At 41.3% G+C, this 23,573-nt stretch overlaps 1 protein-coding gene across 1 annotated transcript in view; it reads left to right on the top strand.

The window, feature by feature from the left end:
* The window catches only part of LOC128636572 (major histocompatibility complex class I-related gene protein), a 90,401-nt gene that overhangs the window by 34,215 nt on the left and 32,613 nt on the right, over positions 1-23,573 (top strand). The window contains exon 5 of the mRNA XM_053689567.1: positions 1,172-1,260. Within this exon, the coding sequence (XP_053545542.1) occupies positions 1,172-1,260 (89 nt within the window). The remainder of the gene's footprint in view (positions 1-1,171; positions 1,261-23,573) is intronic.

The following is a 23,573-nucleotide window of genomic DNA, read 5'->3' on the forward strand; positions in this document are numbered from 1 at the left end:
AAAGATAGGATACGCAATTGACGTAAGGGGATCTGCGGTATGGAAAAGTCGCGGCTTCAAAGCGAGCGTTAGACCTTTACCTACACGACTCTAAATACCAGCGGTAGCCCAAAACCAGCGTTAGGAGCCCCTAACGCTGGTTTTGACGGCTAACGCCAAACTCTAAATCTAGGCGTTATATTTTTGGGTTGTGGATTAATTTTTTTCAGCAGATTATGGCTGTTTTTATTTTATTCCCTCCCTCTCTAGTGACTCTTGCATGGAGTTCCACATCTTGGGTATTGCTATCCCATATGTCACTAGCTCATGAACTCTTGCCAATTACATGAAAGAAAACATAATTTATGTAAGAATTTACCTGATTCATTTCTTTCATATTGGCAAGAGTCCAAGAGGCCCACCCTTTTTATGGTGGTTATGATTTTTTTGTATAAAGCACAATTATTTCCAAATTTCCTTTGTTGATGCTTTCTACTCCTTTCTTTATCACCCCACTGCTTGGCTATTCGTTAAACTGAATTGTGGGTGTGGTGAGGGGTGTATTTATAGGCATTTTGAGGTTTGGGAAACTTTGCCCCTCCTGGTAGGATTGTATATCCCATATGTCACTAGCTCATGGACTCTTGCCAATATGAAAGAAATGAATTTATCAGGTAAGTTCTTTCATAAATGTCCACACTTTGACATTCCTGTGGTTTATGGGACAGTTAAGAGATATGTACTAGTAATGTATTCTCCATACATGAGAAAACACAAACACCTGAGAACTTTTTCCATAAAGTTTTAATGATTCAGTGAGTGTGAAATCCTTGTGAAAATCCATATAGACTTTGTACACATCATCAAGTTGACTGCAATAGATATGAATCCTCCTTAGCTATATGAATAGCATCTTTTAATGCACTTATCATATGTTTTTGTCTCCCTACTTGTCTCATTTCATATGAACAGAACCTAACAGGACCAGTATTCTCGTCATTGTAATCGTCATTACTATCCTTGCTGTTGTTGCTCTCTCTGGAATTGGAATATGTATATACAGGACAGTTTCAAGTAAGTGGAGTCAGTAAATGTCTATATTGTGAACTCTAACAAAATAATAAATTTTTCTTATTTCTAAATAAACCAGTATTCTGTTCTGGATACTTACATAACCAATATAAACAAACAGAATTAGTCCAACACAGCAGCGGCCAGGAACATGCAGGTTCACTCAGGAGCTACACTCAGGGCTCCAACAGCATACAAAAAAACTCCAAGGTGAGTGGCAGCAAAGATAAGTTTATTAAAAAACTTTACACAGGAGGTAGCAGCGACGTTTCGGAACAAGTTTCCTTAATCATGCATACAAACAAAGGCCTAGATTTAGAGTTTGGCGGTAGCCGTGAAAACCAGCGTTAGAGGCTCCTAACGCTGGTTTTAGGCTACCGCCGGTATTTGGAGTCAGTCAGGAAAGGGTCTAACGCTCACTTTTCAGCCGCGACTTTTCCATACCGAAGATCCCCTTACGTCAATTGCGTATCCTATCTTTTCAATGGAATCTTCCTAACTCCGGTATTTAGAGTCGTGGCTGAAGTGAGCGTTAGAAATCTAACGACAAAACTCCAGCCGCAGAAAAAAGTCAGTAGTTAAGAGCTTTCTGGGCTAACGCCGGTTCATAAAGCTCTTAACTACTGTACTCTAAAGTACACTAACACCCATAAACTACCTATGTACCCCTAAACCGAGGTCCCTCCCACATCGCCGCCACTCGATTAAATTTTTTTAACCCCTAATCTGCCGACCGCCACCTACGTTATACTTATGTACCCCTAATCTGCTGCCCCTAACACCGCCGACCCCTATATTATATTTATTAACCCCTAACCTGCCCCCCACAACGTCGCCGCCAGCTACCTACAATAATTAACCCCTAATCTGCCGACCGCAAAGCGCCGCCACCTACATTATAGCTATGTACCCCTAATCTGCTGCCCCTAACACCGCCGACCCCTATATTATATTTATTAACCCCTAATCTGCCGCCCTCAACGTCGCCTCCACCTGCCTTCACTTATTAACCCCTAATCTGCCGAGCGGACCGCACCGCTACTATAATAAAGTTATTAACCCCTAATCCGCCTCACTCCCGCCTCAAAAACCCTATAATAAATAGTTTTAACCCCTAATCTGCCCTCCCTAACATCGCCGACACCTAACTTCAATTATTAACCCCTAATCTGCCGACCTAATCTCGCTACTGTAATAAATGGATTAACCCCTAAAGCTAAGTCTAACCCTAACACTAACACCCCCCTAAAAACGAAATAAATTAACTCTTATTAAATAAATTATTCCTATTTAAAGCTAAATACTTACCTGTAAAATAAACCCTAATATAGCTACAATATAAATTATAATTATATTATAGCTATTTTAGGATTTATATTTATTTTACAGGCAACTTTGTATTTATTTTAACCAGGTACAATAGCTATTAAATAGTTAAGAACTATTTAATAACTAAAATAGTTAAAATAATTACAAAATTACCTGTAAAATAAATCCTAACCTAAGTTACAATTAAACCTAACACTACACTATCAATAAATAAATTAAATACAATTCCTACAAATAAATACAATTAAATAAACTAACTAAAGTACAAAAAATAAAAAAGAACTAAGTTACAAAAAATAAAAAAATATTTACAAACATTAGAAAAAAATTACAACAATTTTAAACTAATTACACCTACTCTAAGCCCCCTAATAAAATAACAAAGACCCCAAAAATAAAAAAATGCCCTACCCTATTCTAAATTACAAAAGTTCAAAGCTCTTTTACCTTACCAGCCCTGAACAGGGCCCTTTGCGGGGCATGCCCCAAAGAATTCAGCTCTTTTGCCTGTAAAAAAAAACATACAATACCCCCCCCAACATTACAACCCACCACCCACATACCCCTAATCTAACCCAAACCCCCCTTAAATAAACCTAACACTAAGCCCCTGAAGATCTTCCTACCTTGTCTTCACCATGCCAGGTATCACCGATCGTTCCAGGCTCCGAAATCTTCATCCAAGCCCAAGCGGGGGCTAGACATCCATCATCCGACGGCTGAAGAAGTCCAGAAGAGGGTCCAAAGTCTTCATCCTATCCGGGAAGAAGAGTAGATCCGGACCGGCAACCATCTTCTTCCAAGCGGCATCTTCTATCTTCATCCGATGAGGACCGGCTCCATCTTGAAGACCTCCATCGCGGATCCATCCTTCTTCTCCGACGACTTCCCGACGAATGACGGTTCCTTTAAGGGACGTCATCCAAGATGGCGTCCCTCGAATTCCGATTGGCTGATAGGATTCTATCAGCCAATCGGAATTAAGGTAGGAAAATTCAATCAGCCAATCAGATTGAGCTTGCATTCTATTGGCTGATCGGAACAGCCAATCGGATTGAACTTGATTCTGATTGGCTGATTCCATCAGCCAATCAGAATTTTCCTACCTTAATTCCGATTGGCTGATAGAATCCTATCAGCCAATCGGAATTCGAGGGACGCCATCTTGGATGACGTCCCTTAAAGGAACCGTCATTCGTCGGGAAGTCGTCGGAGAAGAAGGATGGATCCGCGATGGAGGTCTTCAAGATGGAGCCGGTCCTCATCGGATGAAGGTAGAAGATGCCGCTTGGAAGAAGATGGTTGCCGGTCCGGATCTACTCTTCTTCCCGGATAGGATGAAGACTTTGGACCCTCTTCTGGACTTCTTCAGCCATCGGATGATGGATGTCTAGCCCCTGCTTGGGCTTGGATGAAGATTTCGGAGCCTGGAACGATCGGTGATACCTGGCATGGTGAAGACAAGGTAGGAAGATCTTCAGGGGCTTAGTGTTAGGTTTATTTAAGGGGGGTTTGGGTTAGATTAGGGGTATGTGGGTGGTGGGTTGTAATGTTGGGGGGGGGTATTGTATGTTTTTTTTTTACATGCAAAAGAGCTGAATTCTTTGGGGCATGCCCCGCAAAGGGCCCTGTTCAGGGCTGGTAAGGTAAAAGAGCTTTGAACTTTTGTAATTTAGAATAGGGTAGGGCATTTTTTTATTTTGGGGGTCTTTGTTATTTTATTAGGGGGCTTAGAGTAGGTGTAATTAGTTTAAAATTGTTGTAATTTTTTTCTAATGTTTGTAAATATTTTTTTATTTTTTGTAACTTAGTTCTTTTTTATTTTTTGTACTTTAGTTAGTTTATTTAATTGTATTTATTTGTAGGAATTGTATTTAATTTATTTATTGATAGTGTAGTGTTAGGTTTAATTGTAACTTAGGTTAGGATTTATTTTACAGGTAATTTTGTAATTATTTTAACTATTTTAGGTATTAAATAGTTAATAACTATTTAATAGCTATTGTACCTGGTTAAAATAAATACAAAGTTACCTGTAAAATAAATATTAATCCTAAAATAGCTATAATATAATTATAATTTATATTGTAGCTATATTAGGGTTTATTTTACAGGTAAGTATTTAGCTTTAAATAGGATTAATTTATTTAATAAGAGTTAATTTATTTCGTTAGATTTAAATTATATTTAATTTAGGGGGGTGTTAGTGTTAGGGTTAGACTTAGCTTTAGGGGTTAATACATTTATTAGAATAGCGGTGAGCTCCAGTCGGCAGATTAGGGGTTAATGTTTGAAGTTAGGTGTCGGCGATGTTAGGGAGGGCAGATTAGGGGTTAATACTATTTATTATAGGGTTATTGAGGCGGGAGTGAGGCGGATTAAGGGTTAATACATTTATTATAGTAGCGCTCAGGTCCGGTCGGTAGATTAGGGGTTAATAAGTGTAGTTAGGTGGAGGCGACATTGTGGGCGGCAGATTAGGGGTTAATAAATATAATATAGGGGTCGGCGATGTTAGGACAGCAGATTAGGGGTACATAGGGATAATGTAGGTGGCGGGGGTGTACGGAGCGGCAGATTAGGGGTTAAAAATAATATGCAGGGGTCAGCGATAGCGGGGGCGGAAGATTAGGGGTTAATAAGTGTAAGGTTAGGGGTGTTTAGACTCGGGGTACATGTTAGAGTGTTAGGTGCAGACGTAGGAAGTGTTTCCCCATAGGAAACAATGGGGCTGCGTTAGGAGCTGAACTCGGCTTTTTTGCAGGTGTTAGGTTTTTTTTCAGCTCAAACAGCCCCATTGTTTCCTATGGGGATATCGTGCACGAGCACGTTTTTTAAGCTGGCCGCGTCCGTAAGCAACTCTGGTATCGAGAGTTGCAGTGGCGTTAAATATGCCTGTACGCTCCCTTTTTGGAGCCTAACGCAGCCATTCTGTGAACTCTCAATACCAGAGTTATTTAAAAGGTGCGGCCAGAAAAAAGCCAGCGTTAGCTACGCGGGTCGTTACCGACAAAACTCTAAATCTAGCCGAAAGTGATTTACAATCTATATATATAGACAGATACCACAAGGTGGCGCTCTATTGCAAAATTTCTATTTAACCCTATAGGTAACAATATATCCAAGTTGGTATATAACCAGCACAAATATACATAATTCTCCTAAGTTTTGGAAAAGCTTTTACAAAAATAGATATCTAAATAATCTAACATGCATTAGATATATGCAATAAAAACCTTAATCAAGACCTAATTTTATAAAAAAACAGAAAGGTCCCAATCTCTATTGAGACCATTAGGTTCAAGAGTACCTAATTTAAAGATCCAGAAAGCCTTGCGCTGTTTCAACAGCTGCTCCCTATCACCCCCTCTGCGAGGTCTTACTACACTCTCAATAATTTGAAATCTTAACTCATTGATGAGGTGTCCCATCTTAATAAAGTGATGTGCTACTGGCGCTTTTTTATTACCTGTTCTAATACTACTCTTATGTTCTATAATTCTGTCTTTGATGTTTCTTGTCGTCTCTCCGACATAGCCACGCCCACAAGGGCATTTAATCAAATATATAACAAATTGAGTATAGCAGGAAAGGTAACCCCTAATATTAAATTTCTTTCCTGTTGTTGGATGGTAAAAAATTGAACCTTTAGACATATTATTACAGCAGGAGCAGTTGAGGCAACTTGGTTTAATGTGGTTTCTGTGGATGGTGTGTGGTTGATTACACTTATCACATATTGTTATGTGTGACTAGTGAATTTGATGTATCTGGTTTGCTGGTAAGGTGCCGTTCCGTCACTTTTCATGAAAAAACGGTTTACAGGCCGGAACGGGCATTGGAACGTGGTTTCTGTGGATCATTTGTGGTTTATTACACTTATCACATCTAGTTATGTGTGGCTGGTGAATTTGGATTGTATATGTTGCTGGGAAGGCGCCGTTCCATCACTTTTCATGAAAAATCATTTTACAGGCCAGAACCTTTATTGGAACGTGGTTTCTGTGGATGGTTTGTGGTTGATTACACTTATTTTATATAGTTATGTGTGTCTGGTGAATTTGGTCTGTATATGTTGTTGGGAAGGTGCCGTTCCATTACTTTTAATGAAAAAGTGTATTACAGGCCGGAACAGATATCATAAAGAGGTTTCTGTGGATGCTTTGTGGCTGATTAGACTCATTACATTTAGCAATGCGTGACTGGTGAATTTGATGTATCTAGTTTGCTGGTAAGGTGCCGTTCCGTCACTTTTCATGAAAAAGTGTATTACAGGCCAGAACCAGTATTGGAACGTGGTTTCTGTGGATGGTTTGTGGTTGATTACACTTATTTAATCTAGTTATGTGTGGCTGGTGAATCTGGTCTGTATATGTTGCTGGGAAGGTGCCGTTCCGTCACTTCTCATGAAAAAGCTTATTACAGGCTAGAACAGGTATTGAAACATGGTTTCTGTGGATGGTTTGTGGTTGATTACACTTATCACATTTAGTTATATGTGGATGGTGAATTTCTCTGTATATGTTGTTGAGAAGGTGCCGTTCCATCACTTTTCATGAAAAGCGTTTTAAAGGCCAAAATCGGTATTGGATTGTGGTTTCTGTGGATGGTTTGTGGTTGATTACACTTATTTTATCTAGTTATGTGTGTCTTGTGAATTTGGTCTGTATATGTTGTTGGGAAGGTGCTGTTCCATCACTTTTAACCCCTTAACGACCGAGGACGTGCAGGGTACGTCCTCAAAAAAAAAAAGGCAGTTAACGCCTGAGGACGTACCCTGCACGTCCTCGGTGTGGAAAGCAGCTGGAAGCGATCCTGCTCGCTTCCAGCTGCTTTCCGGTTATTGCAGTGATGCCTCGATATGGAGGCATCCTGCAATAACCGTTTGAAGCCATCCGATGCAGAGAGAGCCACTCTGTGGCCCTCTCTGCACCGGAGATCTGTGGCTTACTTCGTTGGTGGGTGGGAGCAGGACAGGGAGGCGGGTGGCGGCCATCGATGGCCCTGGATGATGCGGAGGGGGGCGGGATCGTGGGCGGGGATGTCAGGGGGCGCGCACAGACGCGTGCACGGGGAGGCGGGGGGGGGGGCGCGTGCACGGGGAGGGAGCGGGTGGGAACCGCTACACTACATAAATATTTTATGTAGAAGTGGGGAAAAAGGGGGATATTATTTACAATTTAGCAAGATCGGTATGGCTGGTGGGGTGTTAGTCTGTGGGGGGGAAGCTACACTACAGAAAAAAATAAAATAAAAATAATAAAACACTTTTTTTTTTGCAAACTGGGTACTGGCAGACAGCTGCCAGTACCCAAGATGGCCCCCAATAAGGCAGAGGGGGGGTTAGGGAGCTGTTTTGGGGGGGATCAGGGAGGTTGGGGGCTAAGGGGGGATCCTACATAGCAGCATATGTAAATATGCTCAATTTTTTTTTAAAAGAATATTCAAAGATGCCTTTTATTTTAGTACTGGCAGACTTTCTGCCAGTACTTAAGATGGCGGGGACAATTGTGGGGTGGGGGAGGAAAGGGAGCTGTTTCGGAGGGATCAGGGGGTGTGATGTGTCAGGTGGGAGGCTGATCTCTACACTAAAACTAAAATTAACCCTGAAAGCTCCCTACAAATTACCTAATTAACCCCTTCACTGCTAGCCATAATACACGTGTGATGTGCAGCAGCATTTAGCGGCCTTCTTATTACCAAAAAGCAACGCCAAAGCCATGTATGTCTATTTCTGAACAAAGGGGATCCCAAAGAAGCATTTACAAACATTTGTGCCATAATTGCACAAGCTGTTTGTAAATAATTTCAGTGAGAAACCTAAAATTGTGAAAAATGTAACGTTTTTTTTAATTTGATCGCATTTGGCGGTGAAATGGTGGCATGAAATATACCAAAATGGGCCTAGATCAATACTTGGGGTTGTCTACTACACTACACTACAGCTAAAATTAACCCTAGAAGCTCCCTACATACGCCCTAATTAACCCATTCACTGCTGGGCATAATACACATGTGGTGCGCAGTGGCATTTAGCAGCCTTCTAATTACCAAAAAGCAACGCCAAAGCCATACATGTCTGCTATTTCTAAAGAAAGGGGATCCCAGAGAAGCATTTACAATCATTTATGCCATAATTGCATAAGTTGTTTGTAAATAATTTCAATGAGAAACCTAAAGTTTGTGAAAAAAATTGTGAAAAAGTGAACAATTTTCTTTATTTGATCTCATTTGGCGGTGAAATGGTGGCATGAAATATGCCATAATGGGTCTAGATCAATACTTTGGGATGTCTTCTAAAAAAAAAATATATACTTGTCAATGGATATTCAGGTATTCCTGACAGATATCAGTGTTCCAATGTAACTAGCGCTAATTTTGATAAAAAATGGTTTGAAAATAGCAAAGTGCTACTTGTATTTATGGCCCTATAACTTACACAAAAAGCAAAGAACATGTAAACATTAGGTATTTCTAAACTCAGGATAAAATTTTGAAACTATTTAGCATGGGTGTTTTTTGGTGGTTGTAGATATGTAACAGATTTTGCGGGTCAAAGTCAGAAAAAGTGTGTTTTTTTTTTCCATTTTTTCCTCATATTTTATAAAAAAATTTTTATAGTAAATGATAAGATATGATGAAAATAATGGTATCTTTAGAAAGTCCATTTAATGGCGAGAAAAACGGTATATAATATGTGTGGGTACAGTAAATGAGTAAGAGGAAAATTACAGCTAAACACAAACACCGCAAAAATGTAAAAATAGCCTTGGTCCCAAACGGACAGAAAATTGAAAAGTGCTGTGGTCATTAAGGGGTAAATGAAAAAGTGTATTACTGGCCAGAACAGATATCATAAAGAGTTTTCTGTGGATGCTTTGTGGCTGATTACACTCATTACATTTAGCAATGTGTGACTGGTAAATTTGATGTATCTGGTTTGCTGGGAAGGTACTGTTCCGTCACTTTTCATGAAAAAGAGTTTTACAGGCTGGAACGGGTATTGGAACGTGGTTTCTGTGGATGGTTTGTGGCTGATTACACTTATTACATTTAGTTATGGGTGACTTGTGAATTTGGTGTATCTGTTTTTTTGGGAAGGTGCTGTTCCGGGCTGTTATTTTTGGTTCCAGGCACTATTTTGGTAGTTAAAGGGTTAATTAATTATTATATCACAAAGATTCCTGTTCCTAAAATTGTTCTCAAGAGTCTCTAACACATCCCATTATATTTTAAATCAATTTCCTTCATAAAAAGCCTGTTCCGTTCCGTTCCGGCTTTTACACCGTTCCCAATTAAATCTTACAAATTTACAATAAAAATTAAAAACGCACCATTTGTAGATATTGGGGTCCTGATGTAACTTTTCCTGCACATATTCTGTACAGGATATGATGTACTTAACATATCTACATATGTATATGAACCTAAACATATGTAAATGTGTGACCAGTCCATTATATAGAGCCTATAGTCTATACAATAATGACAAACGGCTAGATTTAGAGTTTGGCGTTAGCCGTCAAAACCAGCGTTAGAGGCTCCTAACGCTGGTTTTTACCGCCCGCTGGTATTTAGAGTCAGTCAGGAAAGGGTCTAAAGCTCACTTTGCAGCCGCGACTTTTCCATACCGCAGATCCCCCTACGCCATTTGCGTATCCTATCTTTTCAATGGGATCTTTCTAACGCCGGTATTTAGAGTCTTGGCTGAAGTGAGCGTTAGAAATCTAACGACAAAACTCCAGCCGCAGAAAAAAGTCAGGAGTTAAGAGCTTTCTGGGCTAACGCCGGTTCATAAAGCTCTTAACTACTGTGCTCTAAAGTACACTAACACCCATAAACTACCTATGTACCCCTAAACCGAGGCCCCCCCACATCGCCGCCACTCTAATAAATTTTTTTAACCCCTAATCTGCCGACCGCACACTGCCGCAACCTACATTATCCCTATGCACCCCTAATCTGCTGCCCCTAACATCGCCGACCCCTATATTATATTTATTAACCCCTAATCTGCCGCCACCAACGTCGCTGCTACCTTACCTACAATTATTAACCCCTAATCTGCCGACCGGACCTCACCGCTACTATAATAAATGTTTTAACCCCTAAAGCTAATTCTAACCCTAACACTAACACCCCCCTAAATTAAATATAATTTAAATCTAATGAAATACATTAACTCTTATTAAATAAATTATTCCTATTTAAAGCTAAATACTTACCTGTAAAATAAACCCTAATATAGCTACAATATAAATTATAATTATATTGTAGCTATTTTAGGATTAATATTTATTTTACAGGCAACTTTGTATTTATTTTAACCAGGTACAATAGCTATTAAATAGTTAAGAACTATTTAATAGCTACCTAGTTAAAATAAGTACAAAATTACCTGTAAAATAAATCCTAACCTAAGTTACAATTTAACCTAACACTACACTATCAATAAATTAATTAAATAAAATACCTACAAATAAATACAATTAAATAAACTAACTAAAGTACAAAAAAATAAAAAAAGCTAAGTTACAAAAAATAAAAAAATTAATTACAAACATAATAAAAATATTACAACAATTTTAAGCTAATTACACCTACTCTAAGCCCCCTAATAAAATAACAAAGCCCCCCAAAATAAAAAAATGCCCTACCCTATTCTAAAATACAAATAGAAAAGCTCTTTTACCTTACCAGCCCTTAAAAGGGCCTTTTGCAGGGCATGCCCCAAATAATTCAGCTCTTTTGCCTGTAAAAATAAACACAATACCCCCCCCCCAACATTACAACCCACCACCCACATACCCCTAATCTAACCCAAACCCCCCTTAAATAAACCTAACACTAAGCCTCTGAAGATCTTTCTACCTTATCTTCACCTCGCCAGGTAATCCGATCCGTCCAGGCTCCGAAATCTTCATCCAAGCCCAAGCGGGGGCTGGAGATCCATCATCCGGCTGAAGTCTTCTATCAAGCGGCAAGAAGAAGTCCAGAAGAGGCTCCAAAGTCTTCATCCTATCCGGGCAGAAGAGGAGATCCGGACCGGCAACCATCTTGATCCAAGCGGCATCTTCTATCTTCATCCGATGACGAGCGGCTCCATCTTGAAGACCTCCAGCGCGGATCCATCCTCTTCTTCCGACGTCCTAAGTCCGAATGAAGGTTCCTTTAAATGACGTCATCCAAGATGGCGTCCCTCGAATTCCGATTGGCTGATAGGATTCTATCAGCCAATCGGAATTAAGGTAGGAAAAATCTGATTGGCTGATTGGATCAGCCAATCAGATTGAGCTTGCATTCTATTGGCTGTTCCGATCAGCCAATAGAATGCGAGCTCAATCTGATTGGCTGATTGGATCAGCCAATCGGATTGAACTTGAATCTGATTGGCTGATTCCATCAGCCAATCAGAATTTTCCTACCTTAATTAGGATTCTATCAGCCAATCGGAATTTGAGGGACGCCATCTTGGATGACGTCATTTAAAGGAACCTTCATTCGGATTTAGGACGTCGGAAGAAGAGGATGGATCTGCGCCGGAGGTCTTCAAGATGGAGCCGCTGCAGATTAGGGGTTAATAAGTGTAAGGCTAGGGGTGTTTAGACTCGGGGTACATGTTAGAGTGTTAGGTGCAGACTTAGGAAGTGTTTCCCCATAGGAAACAATGGGGCTGCGTTAAGAGCTGAACGCTGCTTTTTTGCAGGTGTTAGGTTTTTTTCAGCTCCAACTGCCCCATTGTTTTCTATGGGGGAATCGTGCACGAGCACGTTTTTTAAGCTGGCCGCGTCCGTAAGCACCACTGGTATTGAGAGTTGCAATGGCGGTAAATATGCTATACGCTCCCTTTTTGGAGCCTAATGCAGCCCTTCTGTGAACTCTAAATACCAGCGGTATTTAAAAAGTGCGGGGGGAAAAAAAGCCAGCGTTAGCTACGCGGGTCGTTACCGACAAAACTCTAAATCTAGCCGAATGAGAGCTTTAATAAATCAATACATAGTAAATGATTTAATACGATTAATAGACCTCAACAATGTCTCCTGTGACATTTCAGAGGCCTAGATTTGGAGTTTTGCGTTAGAAGGGGTGCGTTAGCTACGCGTGCTTTTTTTTGGCCGCACCTTTTAAATACCGCTGGTATTTAGAGTTCACAGAATGGCTGGGTTTTCAGTGCGTTAGGCTCCAAAAAGGGAGCGTAGAGCATAATTTACCGCCACTGCAACTCTCAATACCAGCGGTGCTTACGGACGCGGCCAGCTTCAAAAACGTGCTCGTGCACGATTCCCCCATAGGAAACAATGGGGCAGTTTGAGCTGAAAAAAAACCTAACACCTGCAAAAAAGCAGCGTTAAGCTCCTAACGCAGCCCCATTGTTTCCTATGGGGAAACACTTCCTATGTCTGCACCTAACATGTACCCCGAGTCTATACACCCCTAACCTTACACTTATTAACCCCTAATCTGCCGCCCCCGCTATCACTGACCCCTGCATATTATTATTAACCCCTAATCTGCCGCTCCGTACACCGCCGCAACCTACATTATCCCTATGTACCCCTAATCTGCTGCCCATAACACCGCCGACCCCTATATTATATTTATTAACCCCTAATCTGCCCCCCACAAAGTCGCCGCCAGCTACCTACAATAATTAACCCCTAATCTGCCGACCGGACCTCACTGCTACTATAATAAATGTATTAACCCCTAATCCGCCTCACTAACCCTATAATAAATAGTATTAACCCCTAATCTGCCCTCCCTAACATCGCTGACATCTAACTTAAAGTATTAACTCCTAATCTGCCGACCGGACCTCGCCGCTACTCTAATAAATTTATTAACCCCTAAAGCTAAGTCTAACCCTAACCCTAACACCCCCCTAAATTAAATATAATTTAAATCTAACGAAATAAATTAACTCTTATTAAATAAATTATTCCTATTTAAAGCTAAATACTTACCTGTAAAATAAACCCTAATATAGCTACAATATAAATTATAATTATATTGTAGCTATTTTAGGATTTATAATTTACCGCCACTAACCAGGTACAATAGCTATTAAATAGTTAAGAACTATTTAATAGCTAACTAGTTAAAATAATTACAAAATTACCTGTAAAATAAATCCTAACCTAAGTTACAATTAAACCTAACACTACACTAGCAATAAATTAATTAAATAAAATACTTATAATTATCTACAATTAAACCTAACCCTACACTATCAATAAATAAATTAAATAAAATACCTACAAATAAATACAATTAAATAAACTAACTAAAGTACAAAAAATAAAAAAAGCTAAGTTACAAAAAATAAAAAAATTAATTACAAACATAATAAAAATATTACAACAATTTTAAGCTAATTACACCTACTCTAAGCCCCCTAATAATAAAAAATAACAAAGCCCCCCAAAATAAAAAAATGCCCTACCCTATTCTAAAATTAAAATAGAAAAGCTCTTTTACCTTACCAGCCCTTAAAAAGGCCTTTTGCGGGGCATACCCCAAAGAATTCAGCTCTTTTGCCTGTAAAAAAAAAAACATACAATACCCCCCCCCAACATTACAACCCACCACCCACATACCCCTAATCTAACCCAAACCCCCCTTAAATAAACCTTACACTAAGCCCCTGAAGATCTTCCTACCTTGTCTTCACCATGCCAGGTATCACCGATCGCTCCAGGGTCCGAAGTCTTCATCCAAGCCCAAGCGGTGGCTGGAGATCCATCATCCGGCTGAAGTCTTCTATTAAGCGGCGGCTGAAGAGGTCCAGAAGAGGCTCCAAAGTCTTCATCCTATCCGGGCAGAAGAGTAGATCCGGACCGGCAACCATCTTCTTCCAAGCGGTGACAAGCGGCTCTATCTTGAAGACCTCCGGCGCGGATCCATCCTCTTCTTGCGACGTCCTAAGTCCGAATGAAGGTTCCTTTAAATGACGTCATCCAAGATGGCGTCCCTCGAATTCCGATTGGCTGATAGAATCCTATCAGCCAATCGGAATTAAGGTAGGAAAATTCTGATTGGCTGATGGAATCAGCCAATCAGATTCAAGTTCAATCCGATTGGCTGATCCGATCAGCCAATCAGATTGAGCTTGCATTCTATTGGCTGTTCCGATCAGCCAATAGAATGCGAGCTCAATCTGATTGGCTGATCGGATCAGCCAATCGGATTGAACTTGAATCTGGCTGATTCCATCAGCCAATCAGAATTTTCCTACCTTAATTCCGATTGGCTGATAGAATCCTATCAGCCAATCGGAATTCGAGGGACGCCATCTTGGATGACGTCCCTTAAAGGAACCTTCATTCGTCGTCTAGTCATCGGAAGAAGAGGATGGATCCGCGCCGGAGGTCTTCAAGTTGGAGCTGGTCGTCATCGGATGGAAGAACATAGAAGATGCGGCTTGGATGAAGATGTTTGTCGGTCCGGATCGACTCTTCTGCCCAGATAGGATGAAGACTTCTGCCCAAAGATGGAATTCTTTAGCCGCCGCTTGGATCCAGACTTCAGCCGGAGGATGGACGTCACTCTTCAGCCCCCACTTGGGCTTGGATGAAGATTTCGGAGGCTCTTCTGGACCGATCGGGACCCGGTGTGGTGAAGACAAGGTAGGGAGATCTTCAGGAGCTTAGTGTTAGGTTTATTTAAGGGGGGTTTGGGTTAGATTAGGGGTATGTGTGTGGTGGGTTGTAATGTTGGGGGGGGGTATTGTATGTTTTTTTTTCCAGGCAAAAGAGCTGAATTCTTTGGGGCATGCCCCGCAAAAAGCCCTTTTAAGGGCTGGTAAGGTAAAAGAGCTTTTCTATTTTAATTTTAGAATAGGGTAGGGCATTTTTTTATTTTGGGGGGCTTTATTTTTTATTATTAGGGGGCTTAGAGTAGGTGTAATTAGTTTAAAATTGTTGTAATATTTTTCTAATGTTTGTAAATATTTTTTTATTTTTTGTAACTTAGTTCTTTTTTATTTTTTGTACTTTAGTTAGTTTATTTCATTGTATTTATTTTTAGGTATTGTATTTAATTAATTTATTGATAGTGTAGTGTTAGGTTTAATTGTAACTTAGGTTAGGATTTATTTTACAGGTAATTTTGTAATTATTTTAACTAGGTAGCTATTAAATAGTTATTAACTATTTAATAGCTATTGTACCTGGTTAAAATAAATACAAAGTTACCTGTAAAATAAATATAAATCCTAAAATAGCTACAATATAATTATAATTTATATTGTAGCTATATTAGGGTTTATTTTACAGGTAAGTATTTAGCTTTAAATAGGAATAATTTATTTAATAATAACTTAGGGGGGGTGTTAGTGTTGGGGTTAGACTTAGCTTTAGGGGTTAATACATTTATTATAGTAGCGGTGAGGTCCGGTCGGCAGATTAGGGGTTAATAATTGTAGATAGGTAGCGGCGACGTTGAGGGGGGCAGATTAGGGGTTAATAAATATAATATAGGGGTCGGCGGTGTTAGGGGCAGCAGATTAGGGGTACATAAGTATAACGTAGGTGGCGGCGGTGTGCGGTCGGCAGATTAGGGGTTAAAAAATGTAATTGAGTGGCGGCGATGTGGGGGGACCTCGGTTTAGGGGTACATAGGTAGTTTATGGGTGTTAGTGTACTTTAGAGCACAATAGTTAAGAGCTTTATGAACCGGCGTTAGCCCAGAAAGCTCTTAACTCCTGACTTTTTGCTGCGGCTGGAGTTTTGTCGTTAGATTTCTTACGCTCACTTCAGCCACGACTCTAAATACCAGCGTTAGAAAGATCCCATTGAAAAGATAGGATACGCAATTGGCGTAGGGGGATCTGCGGTATGGAAAAGTCGCGGCTGGAAAGTGAGTGTTAGATTCTTTCCTGACTGACTCCAAATACCAGCGGGCGGTGAAAACCAGCGTTAGGAGCCTCTAACGCTGGTTTTGACGGCTACCGCCAAACTCTAAATCTAGGCGAGAGTGTTTTGCACATGTGCAAGATAATAGACTGATTCCAAATGGCCATGAAATTGTTGTAAAGATGTCCAAAATACCCTTTCCTTCTTAATACAGGGAGAGTCCACAGCTTGCATTCCTTACTTGTGGTAAATAATGAACCTGGCCACCAGGAGGAGGCAAAGACACCCCAGCCAAAGGCTTAAATGCCTCCCCTACTCCCCTCATATCCCAATAATTATTTGCCTTTCATCACAGGAGGATGGCAGATAAGTGTCAGAAGATTTTCGGAGTAGTTCCTATGAAGGGTATCTTCCCTTCGATATGGGACTGGAGTTTAAAGTAGTCCTGTCAGCCTCTCAGTGAGAGCATGGGCGAAAGTTAGGGTCTGGAGATGCAGTTAGAGTCTAGTTGCGAAACCATCCAGACTCAGATTAACAGCTCCTTAAGCAATCAGTGTTGACAAGTGTCACTGCCTGCTTTTTCTTCACTCAAGTCCATGTCAGAAGCAATGCTGAGATCTGTCAAACTTGAAGGGCTGTGTTTCTGTTCCACAGCATGTATTCCGTTAAGATCGTTTTGATTTTTACACACTGTTATATGTAATGAAAAAACGCTAGAAGACAGGGTCACAGTGTGACTCCTTTATCTTTATAAAATCAAGGGTTAATATCTCCAGAGGGAAATTATTAAACAGTGGGGTTTAATCATATATTTATTTGATTTTGTGCTGCTTTATGTGTGAGATGTTATTGGGCTCATAGGCTGTTATGGAACGTACAGGTTTCACTTCACTTTGAGAGCTGCACAGTTTATAAGCTTGGCTCGCTTTTTCTCATAGCTGGGACGGTCCTGCATTGTGCACAATGTGACTATAAGGTGCTTTTTTTCTTTGATTAAAATTAAAATCATTTTATTTTTTGAGTCTCATTTAACTATGGAGAATTCTGTTAAACTTAAAGGGCGGGGGCGGAGCTAGCCTTCAAGGGAGCAAGACATGTTCCGGTGTAGCTCCTGACTATATATGCTTAGTAATAGATAACATCCCTATAAATTCCCACTAAGTGTGTCACAAATTTAACTAAAGAAGGGACAACAGCAACTTCTGATCTAAGAGACGACTGGAGGCACAGAAATCTTCAGAAGAGTTAGTTATTTTGTCTGGAGACATCCACGCGGCCTACCACATCATTACCTAGAGAGTTGCTGGGTGCCGGGGCTCGTGGGCAGCAGTGATCTGATTAATGAACATCTGGACAGTGCTACTATAGATATAGCGACAACGTGCAGCATATTAGCTTATAAAGCTAATCACTCAATAGGTCCACTTTACTATTATTGACCTAAACCCATACTCAAGATGGCGCAGATACTCCTACTACTACAACGGCTGGGGGATAAAATGGACACTCACTTTCTCAAGCTGCGGCAGAATTTATATTGCAGCGGACTCCTATAAAAGAGGATCGCGGACCCAGCAGGGAGAACATTCAGATTCAGGACAATTTACCAGCTACCTCCTCCGCCTTTCTATCGCTGGGACCTGAGGATGATTACAACTTTGCTGACTCATGCATGGACACTTGCCAATTCACTCCCTTAGAGGATGATGTGCGGTTCTTATGGCTTTGTCCATCTGGACAAAGCAGCCGGGCTCATTCTCTGATAATAGTGAGCGCTACCCGGAGCCTGCTGAAATAGTCTATCTAATGGATCCCTATGTTCAAGGAGGTAATTACGCCGTCCCCCCAGCTCCTGGTATCAAGGTTTCAGAGTCCAGACAGAGCTTGTCAGTACATATCACTCCAGATGACGACTCCCTTATACAGAAGGCGAACATCGACACGGACAGACACTTGCGTCCAACGGAGGTTCTCCTATATACCGAAGCTTTACGAGACTATTCTTTATTACAAGACTCTGCATATAAAAGAACTCTGATGAACCCCCCAGAACCCTGAGACTGCTGCTTATGGCTCCCTACTCAGGCCTCCTCACCACAGGAGTTGGGTAAAGAACTCAATAGTTTTATGCCTGCACCGTTGAGGACATGTGTCGCAGAGGCTGTATACCCTAGCTTAAAAGTTCATAATTGTTTATTGGTTATCCTAGTTTTATACTACAACACATGGAACTTCCTCCTTGGTACCTTCTGGTTTCTGAACATTTATGGCAAAATTCTCTCTTAATTATAGATTAGCATACAGTTTTTATGTTTTATGAAGAGGCTTTAATATTTATAGCGAACCCTTGATCTTTGACCCCTTATTGTTATTTACTTCAGTTTTTTTTTTTTTTAAATTACCCTGTTAACCCATGAACATGAATAATCCCATTAACTGCAATACTTATCCCTGGGTCTCTATAGTTGCATAAATAAGTATCCTATACACAAACGTTATTAGATAACTAATCTTTGGGCTGTTTCTGGTATTAACTATATTTATTCAATGCTACAACAACTTTCAGCCTCCAATTATATACAGATGCCTTAATTTCAATGTATCTCCCAATAGCACACAATCCTACCTTGTACAGACTAGAGTAGTCTCTTTGATGGCGAGGTTGAAACACGTCGCTCTCACAGAGATTCATTGCATTCTATAAGTCTTTGAGCAACTTGATATTAGTAAATTGCATACACTGCAATATATTATATAGCCACAAGCTAGCGAGGATGCTTCATCACTCTGTATTTCTTGTTACGTCGGAGCTCATAGGCTTTCTTACCAGAGATTACGCATATGGTTACACTCTTTTTTTAGTACCCCCTAAGTCTCTGAGTGCATTATATATAAAAGAACACATTGACATAGTGTTGGCCTTGGTTATATTGCAATGTTCTACACTAGCTTGTATCTGCATTTCATCCTCCAGATTCGGTACATATGTATGGTCTCTGAAACATACTGACATACATAGAAGTCTTAACTCTTTACAATAGGTAGCTCTCCAGATGCATAAGTGTGATAGTTTGTACATGATATTCTGTTCAAGGCCGTATTATTATGGCCTATTCTAAATTGAAGCTAATATCTCTCTAGGCCTATACTATTATAGCACTGGATTATAAAGCTCAACCCTGAAAAGGGAAATCTTGTCATATTTATTGGGAGTAATCCTTATTTGTTTTATACCCAGAAGGGCTAGAGGTCTAAGGGTCCAACTGGATAATCACCCTAACTGGCTCCGCCCCCTCCTTCCCCCCCACCCCTCCTTTATTATCTCATTCAGAGTGGCTCTTTCCAGCTGTATTTCCTTCTTTTCTCCTCTCCAACAAACCCATGAAGCTTACTCCCCGTTATGCCCCAACCTACTCTAAATAGATAAACTACACTTTGGATTTTGTCGCATCTAGGGGACCACTTTCACTCCTAATGAAAAACTGAGGTTTCATTATGATATGCTCCAGACACTCATATTTACCATACATTAGTTTCTTAAGCTATTCATCTTATATTTTACATGCAATATCCAAAAACTTTTAGGTATAGTACCATAACTTGTACCAGATGCTTCTCTCTTATTGTTGAGATTGTTATATTGTATAATTGAAGCTCTCTTTTGTATGTGCTGTATATGGCATATCAGTGTTTTAGGCACAGCAATCATCACAATAGTAATACTTATGCCTTAATGTTTTAGCTAAACTTTATTTTATGTATGAGAACTGTATGATTTGCTTTTATTAACTTCAATTTATGTCTGGACATATCTCTTGTTTTGTTACTAAAGTTTATCACCTCAATAAAAAATGATGATAAAAAAAAAAAAAAAAAAACTTAAAGGGCACTCCCTCTATTACAGAGAGTGATACCTGCATATATAATGTTGTCATGTTTGATATCTCTAAGGGCACCTCGACCCGTGAGGTGCACACCCTACAATCATCTTGTAATACACATGCAGTTTCCCTTTGCACTGTTAATCCTCCATTGGGAGGTGGCCTGTTTACACCAGACGTTACTGTGAACCTTCATATGGCGGCATCTGCGGCCTTTATTGATTTACCTCGCACTGCTAAGCGCAAGCGAAAGGTTAAGTCTTACACTCCTGCCCAAGGAGCATCATGTAGTTTTGTTGGTTATACCCGATCAGTTATCTGAGGATGCGGTTCTCTCTGAGGCTCCAGAGTATGAACTGGCTGGGTTGGAGTCTCTTACCTTTAATCCTTCGACGATGGAGGATACACTTTTTAGATTTAGAGTTGATAGTCTACGCTTTCTTCTCTAGGAAGTTTTGACAATATCGGAGGTTCCTAGGTTCGATAGGCCAGCCGAACCTTTGTATCCTTAATCAGACGGCAAGCTTGAGTCTACCTTTCTGGTTTCCCTATTCCGGGCTCAATAGAGGGGTTGTTTTTCTTCAACATCCAACCTGGCAGACACTATTGTGCGATTGCCAAATGTATTTTTTCCCCGTTTGGAGATAATTCATTGTATTTAGAGCTGCTGGATTTAAGGGTGGAAACACTTTTTTAAAAGATGTTTTATTTTAAGGGATTATTTTTACTGATGGCGTCTGTTGCCGAAGTTGCTGGAGTGGTTACCTATTGATGCATTTCCTTCTCGAATGTGTCGAGGTGATCCCTCGTCAAGTTCTAGATAGAATTATGGCCTTGCAGTTTATAATTCTTTGTTATACATTTATGCAGATTACTAGCCCAAATCTAGGGCTTAAGGTTTTTTCTGCTCAGGCTGTGAGTCGCTCTGACAGACATGCCTTCTGAGTTTAATCTCTTTCCTTCTCTTTATGGGAAGGATTTGATTTGGTTCTTCTACCTTTACAGTTACAGTCCTCTTTCCATTTGAGAAGAGAACATTTCTGAGGAATTCGGCCCAGCGTCAGAGATTTCCGCTAGGCCAGAGCAACCCAAGAGTTCTGGGAAGCTGGCTCAATCCCGGATTAAGTCCAAGCAGGGCAAGAAGCCCACCGATTCCAAGTCGGCACGGAGGCATGGCCCCCAATCCTTTCCTGGATGGCGTAGGGGGCAATCTACGCTCCTTTCATTTGCTTGGTTCAGGTATATGCAGTATCCAAAGTTTCCGCAGGTCATAGATCAGGGTTTGCTTTTCTCAAGTCTGTCTCCTAGACCATAAAGAAGGGATTCCTTTCTGGGTTGTGTGTGGGATATGTCCTCCCTAGGACTCATTGTCCCACTTCCTATTGCAGAGAGAGGTTGGACAAACCTTCTTTTGGTCCTAGAAGGGGAAAGGAACCTTCCGTCCTTTTCTGGACCTACAGTGATTTAGCAACTTTTCTGACTGTCACCTCGTTTGAGATGGAGACAGTAAGGTCTATTTTTCCCTTAGTAAACGAAGGGCAGTTCATGACCTCTATTGATCTGTAGATTGCCTACCTTGTGATCCCCGGCTACCCCGACTGGGTAGCTCCACCAAAGGGGTCCTTCCACTGCCTGGAACAAGCTGCTATGTAGCCCAGGAAAGTGACTCTAGCAGGAACCCACCTAAATGACTAGACAGACTATCATTCAGGTGAAATAAGAACTGACTTTATTGGGACACACATCTTTTATACATACAACTCATCGTAATAAGACATGAGACAATGCCACAGTTTTCCCACCATTCCCGCCCCTCCAGACAGGCTAGCGCCGGCCATAGCAACCTACAGATTCCCAGTACCCAGGGGTGGCGGTTTTCAGGGTGATCCCGGGGGAGCTGCGGCGGCACTTCCAGGGTGTCATTTTAAAGCTCTCAGTCCCCAAAATCTACAGTGGCTGGGGACCGGAGTTATGCTGGTTTAAATGTCCACCTGGAAGTCCAGGGAGAATAGGGGGAACCGGAACCCCTGGTTCCCAAGGGAGCTCCCTTCAGGCAATCACCCCACCTCTGGCCCACCCTGAAAGACAGCAAACCCCAGAAGAGCGGAGCTCTGGGACAAAGGGCCACTGGAGTGACCTGGGTCAAAGGGCACCAATAATCCTGGATGATGCGGCCGACCGGTAGTTCCAAGGGCCTGGCCAGCCGAAGGGGAAAGTGGCAGTCAGCGACCAGCTCTTCCAAGATGACATTCCATAGGCAAAACAACGGGAACAGAGGGTCTGGGGAATCACGGTTGCTCTGAGGAGCCCAAAACCACTGAGAGACAGCAGGGGTGAGGCCATAGGGGGGTAAGGGATCAATCCCGGCAGCCCAGTATCCGTGACAACTCCCCCCCTCCAGTTCGGCAGACCTGGCTAGATCCACATACGAGTTGGCCTGGGGATGTCCAAAGAATTTATGCCACTTCAGTCCGCCGGGAAAGTCCGTCAGCGTTCCCATTGCTTTTTCCTGGATGGTACTGAATGTCAAAGTTGAATGGCTGCAGGGCTAGGCTTCACCTCAACATTCTTCCGTTTTCCCCGGAAACTCAGTTGAGCCATACAAGGGGATTATGGTCAGTGAGGATGGTGAAGGGTCTTCCATATAGGTAGGGCTGCAACTTCTTCAAAGCCCCTACCAGCGCCAGACACTCTTTCTTGACCGCCACGTAGCCTACTTCCCGTGGTAGCAGTTTTTGACTGATGTAGGCAACGGGGTGATCCTGTCCTTCTTCCTCGTCCGCCTGGCTTAGTATGGCCCCCAACCCAAACATAGAGGCATCTGTGTGGACAGAAAAGCGTTTGGCTAGGTTAGGAGCAGCCAGTACTGAAGCAGAGTTTAAAGCTGACTTAATACTCTGGAAGGCTTTTTCACACTCGGGGGACCAAAGGACCTGTCGGGGAAGTCGTTGTCAGGTCAGTCAGGGGTTTGGCGAGGGTACTGTAATTGGGGACAAACCTCCGGTAGTAGCCTGCAGTACCCAGAAAGGCAAGGACTTGGGTTTTGGTCCTGGGGGTGGGCCAGTTAGCCACTGCCTCTACCTTGCTTACCGCAGCTGACATGGTGGCCCAAGTACTTGGTCGTGAGTGAGCTCGTCTCAGGTGCAGTAATATAGAGGTCCAGACCAGATATTTATCAAACAAGGGCTCACCTCAGGAGAGGTCATCTTTGTTACACTGTTGCAACATTGTCCCAGCACAAAAACACAGCAACGCAAGACTAACACATTTTCATATACATGCATTTTTATACTATTACAGTTCCTTACAAAGCAGAGTGCTAATTGGCTGATAATGATTGGCCAATAAATCTCACGTGATTAGTGGTTACTAGGAAAGGGGAAAAAAAAAAAAACAGGTCCTCTATGTTAAAATTTGGGAGATATGTTTTCTTGGAATGTGACCAGAGGCTAGTTGGCTA

Source organism: Bombina bombina, chromosome 7, assembly GCF_027579735.1.
Source record: "Bombina bombina isolate aBomBom1 chromosome 7, aBomBom1.pri, whole genome shotgun sequence".
Lineage (NCBI taxonomy): Eukaryota > Metazoa > Chordata > Amphibia > Anura > Bombinatoridae > Bombina > Bombina bombina.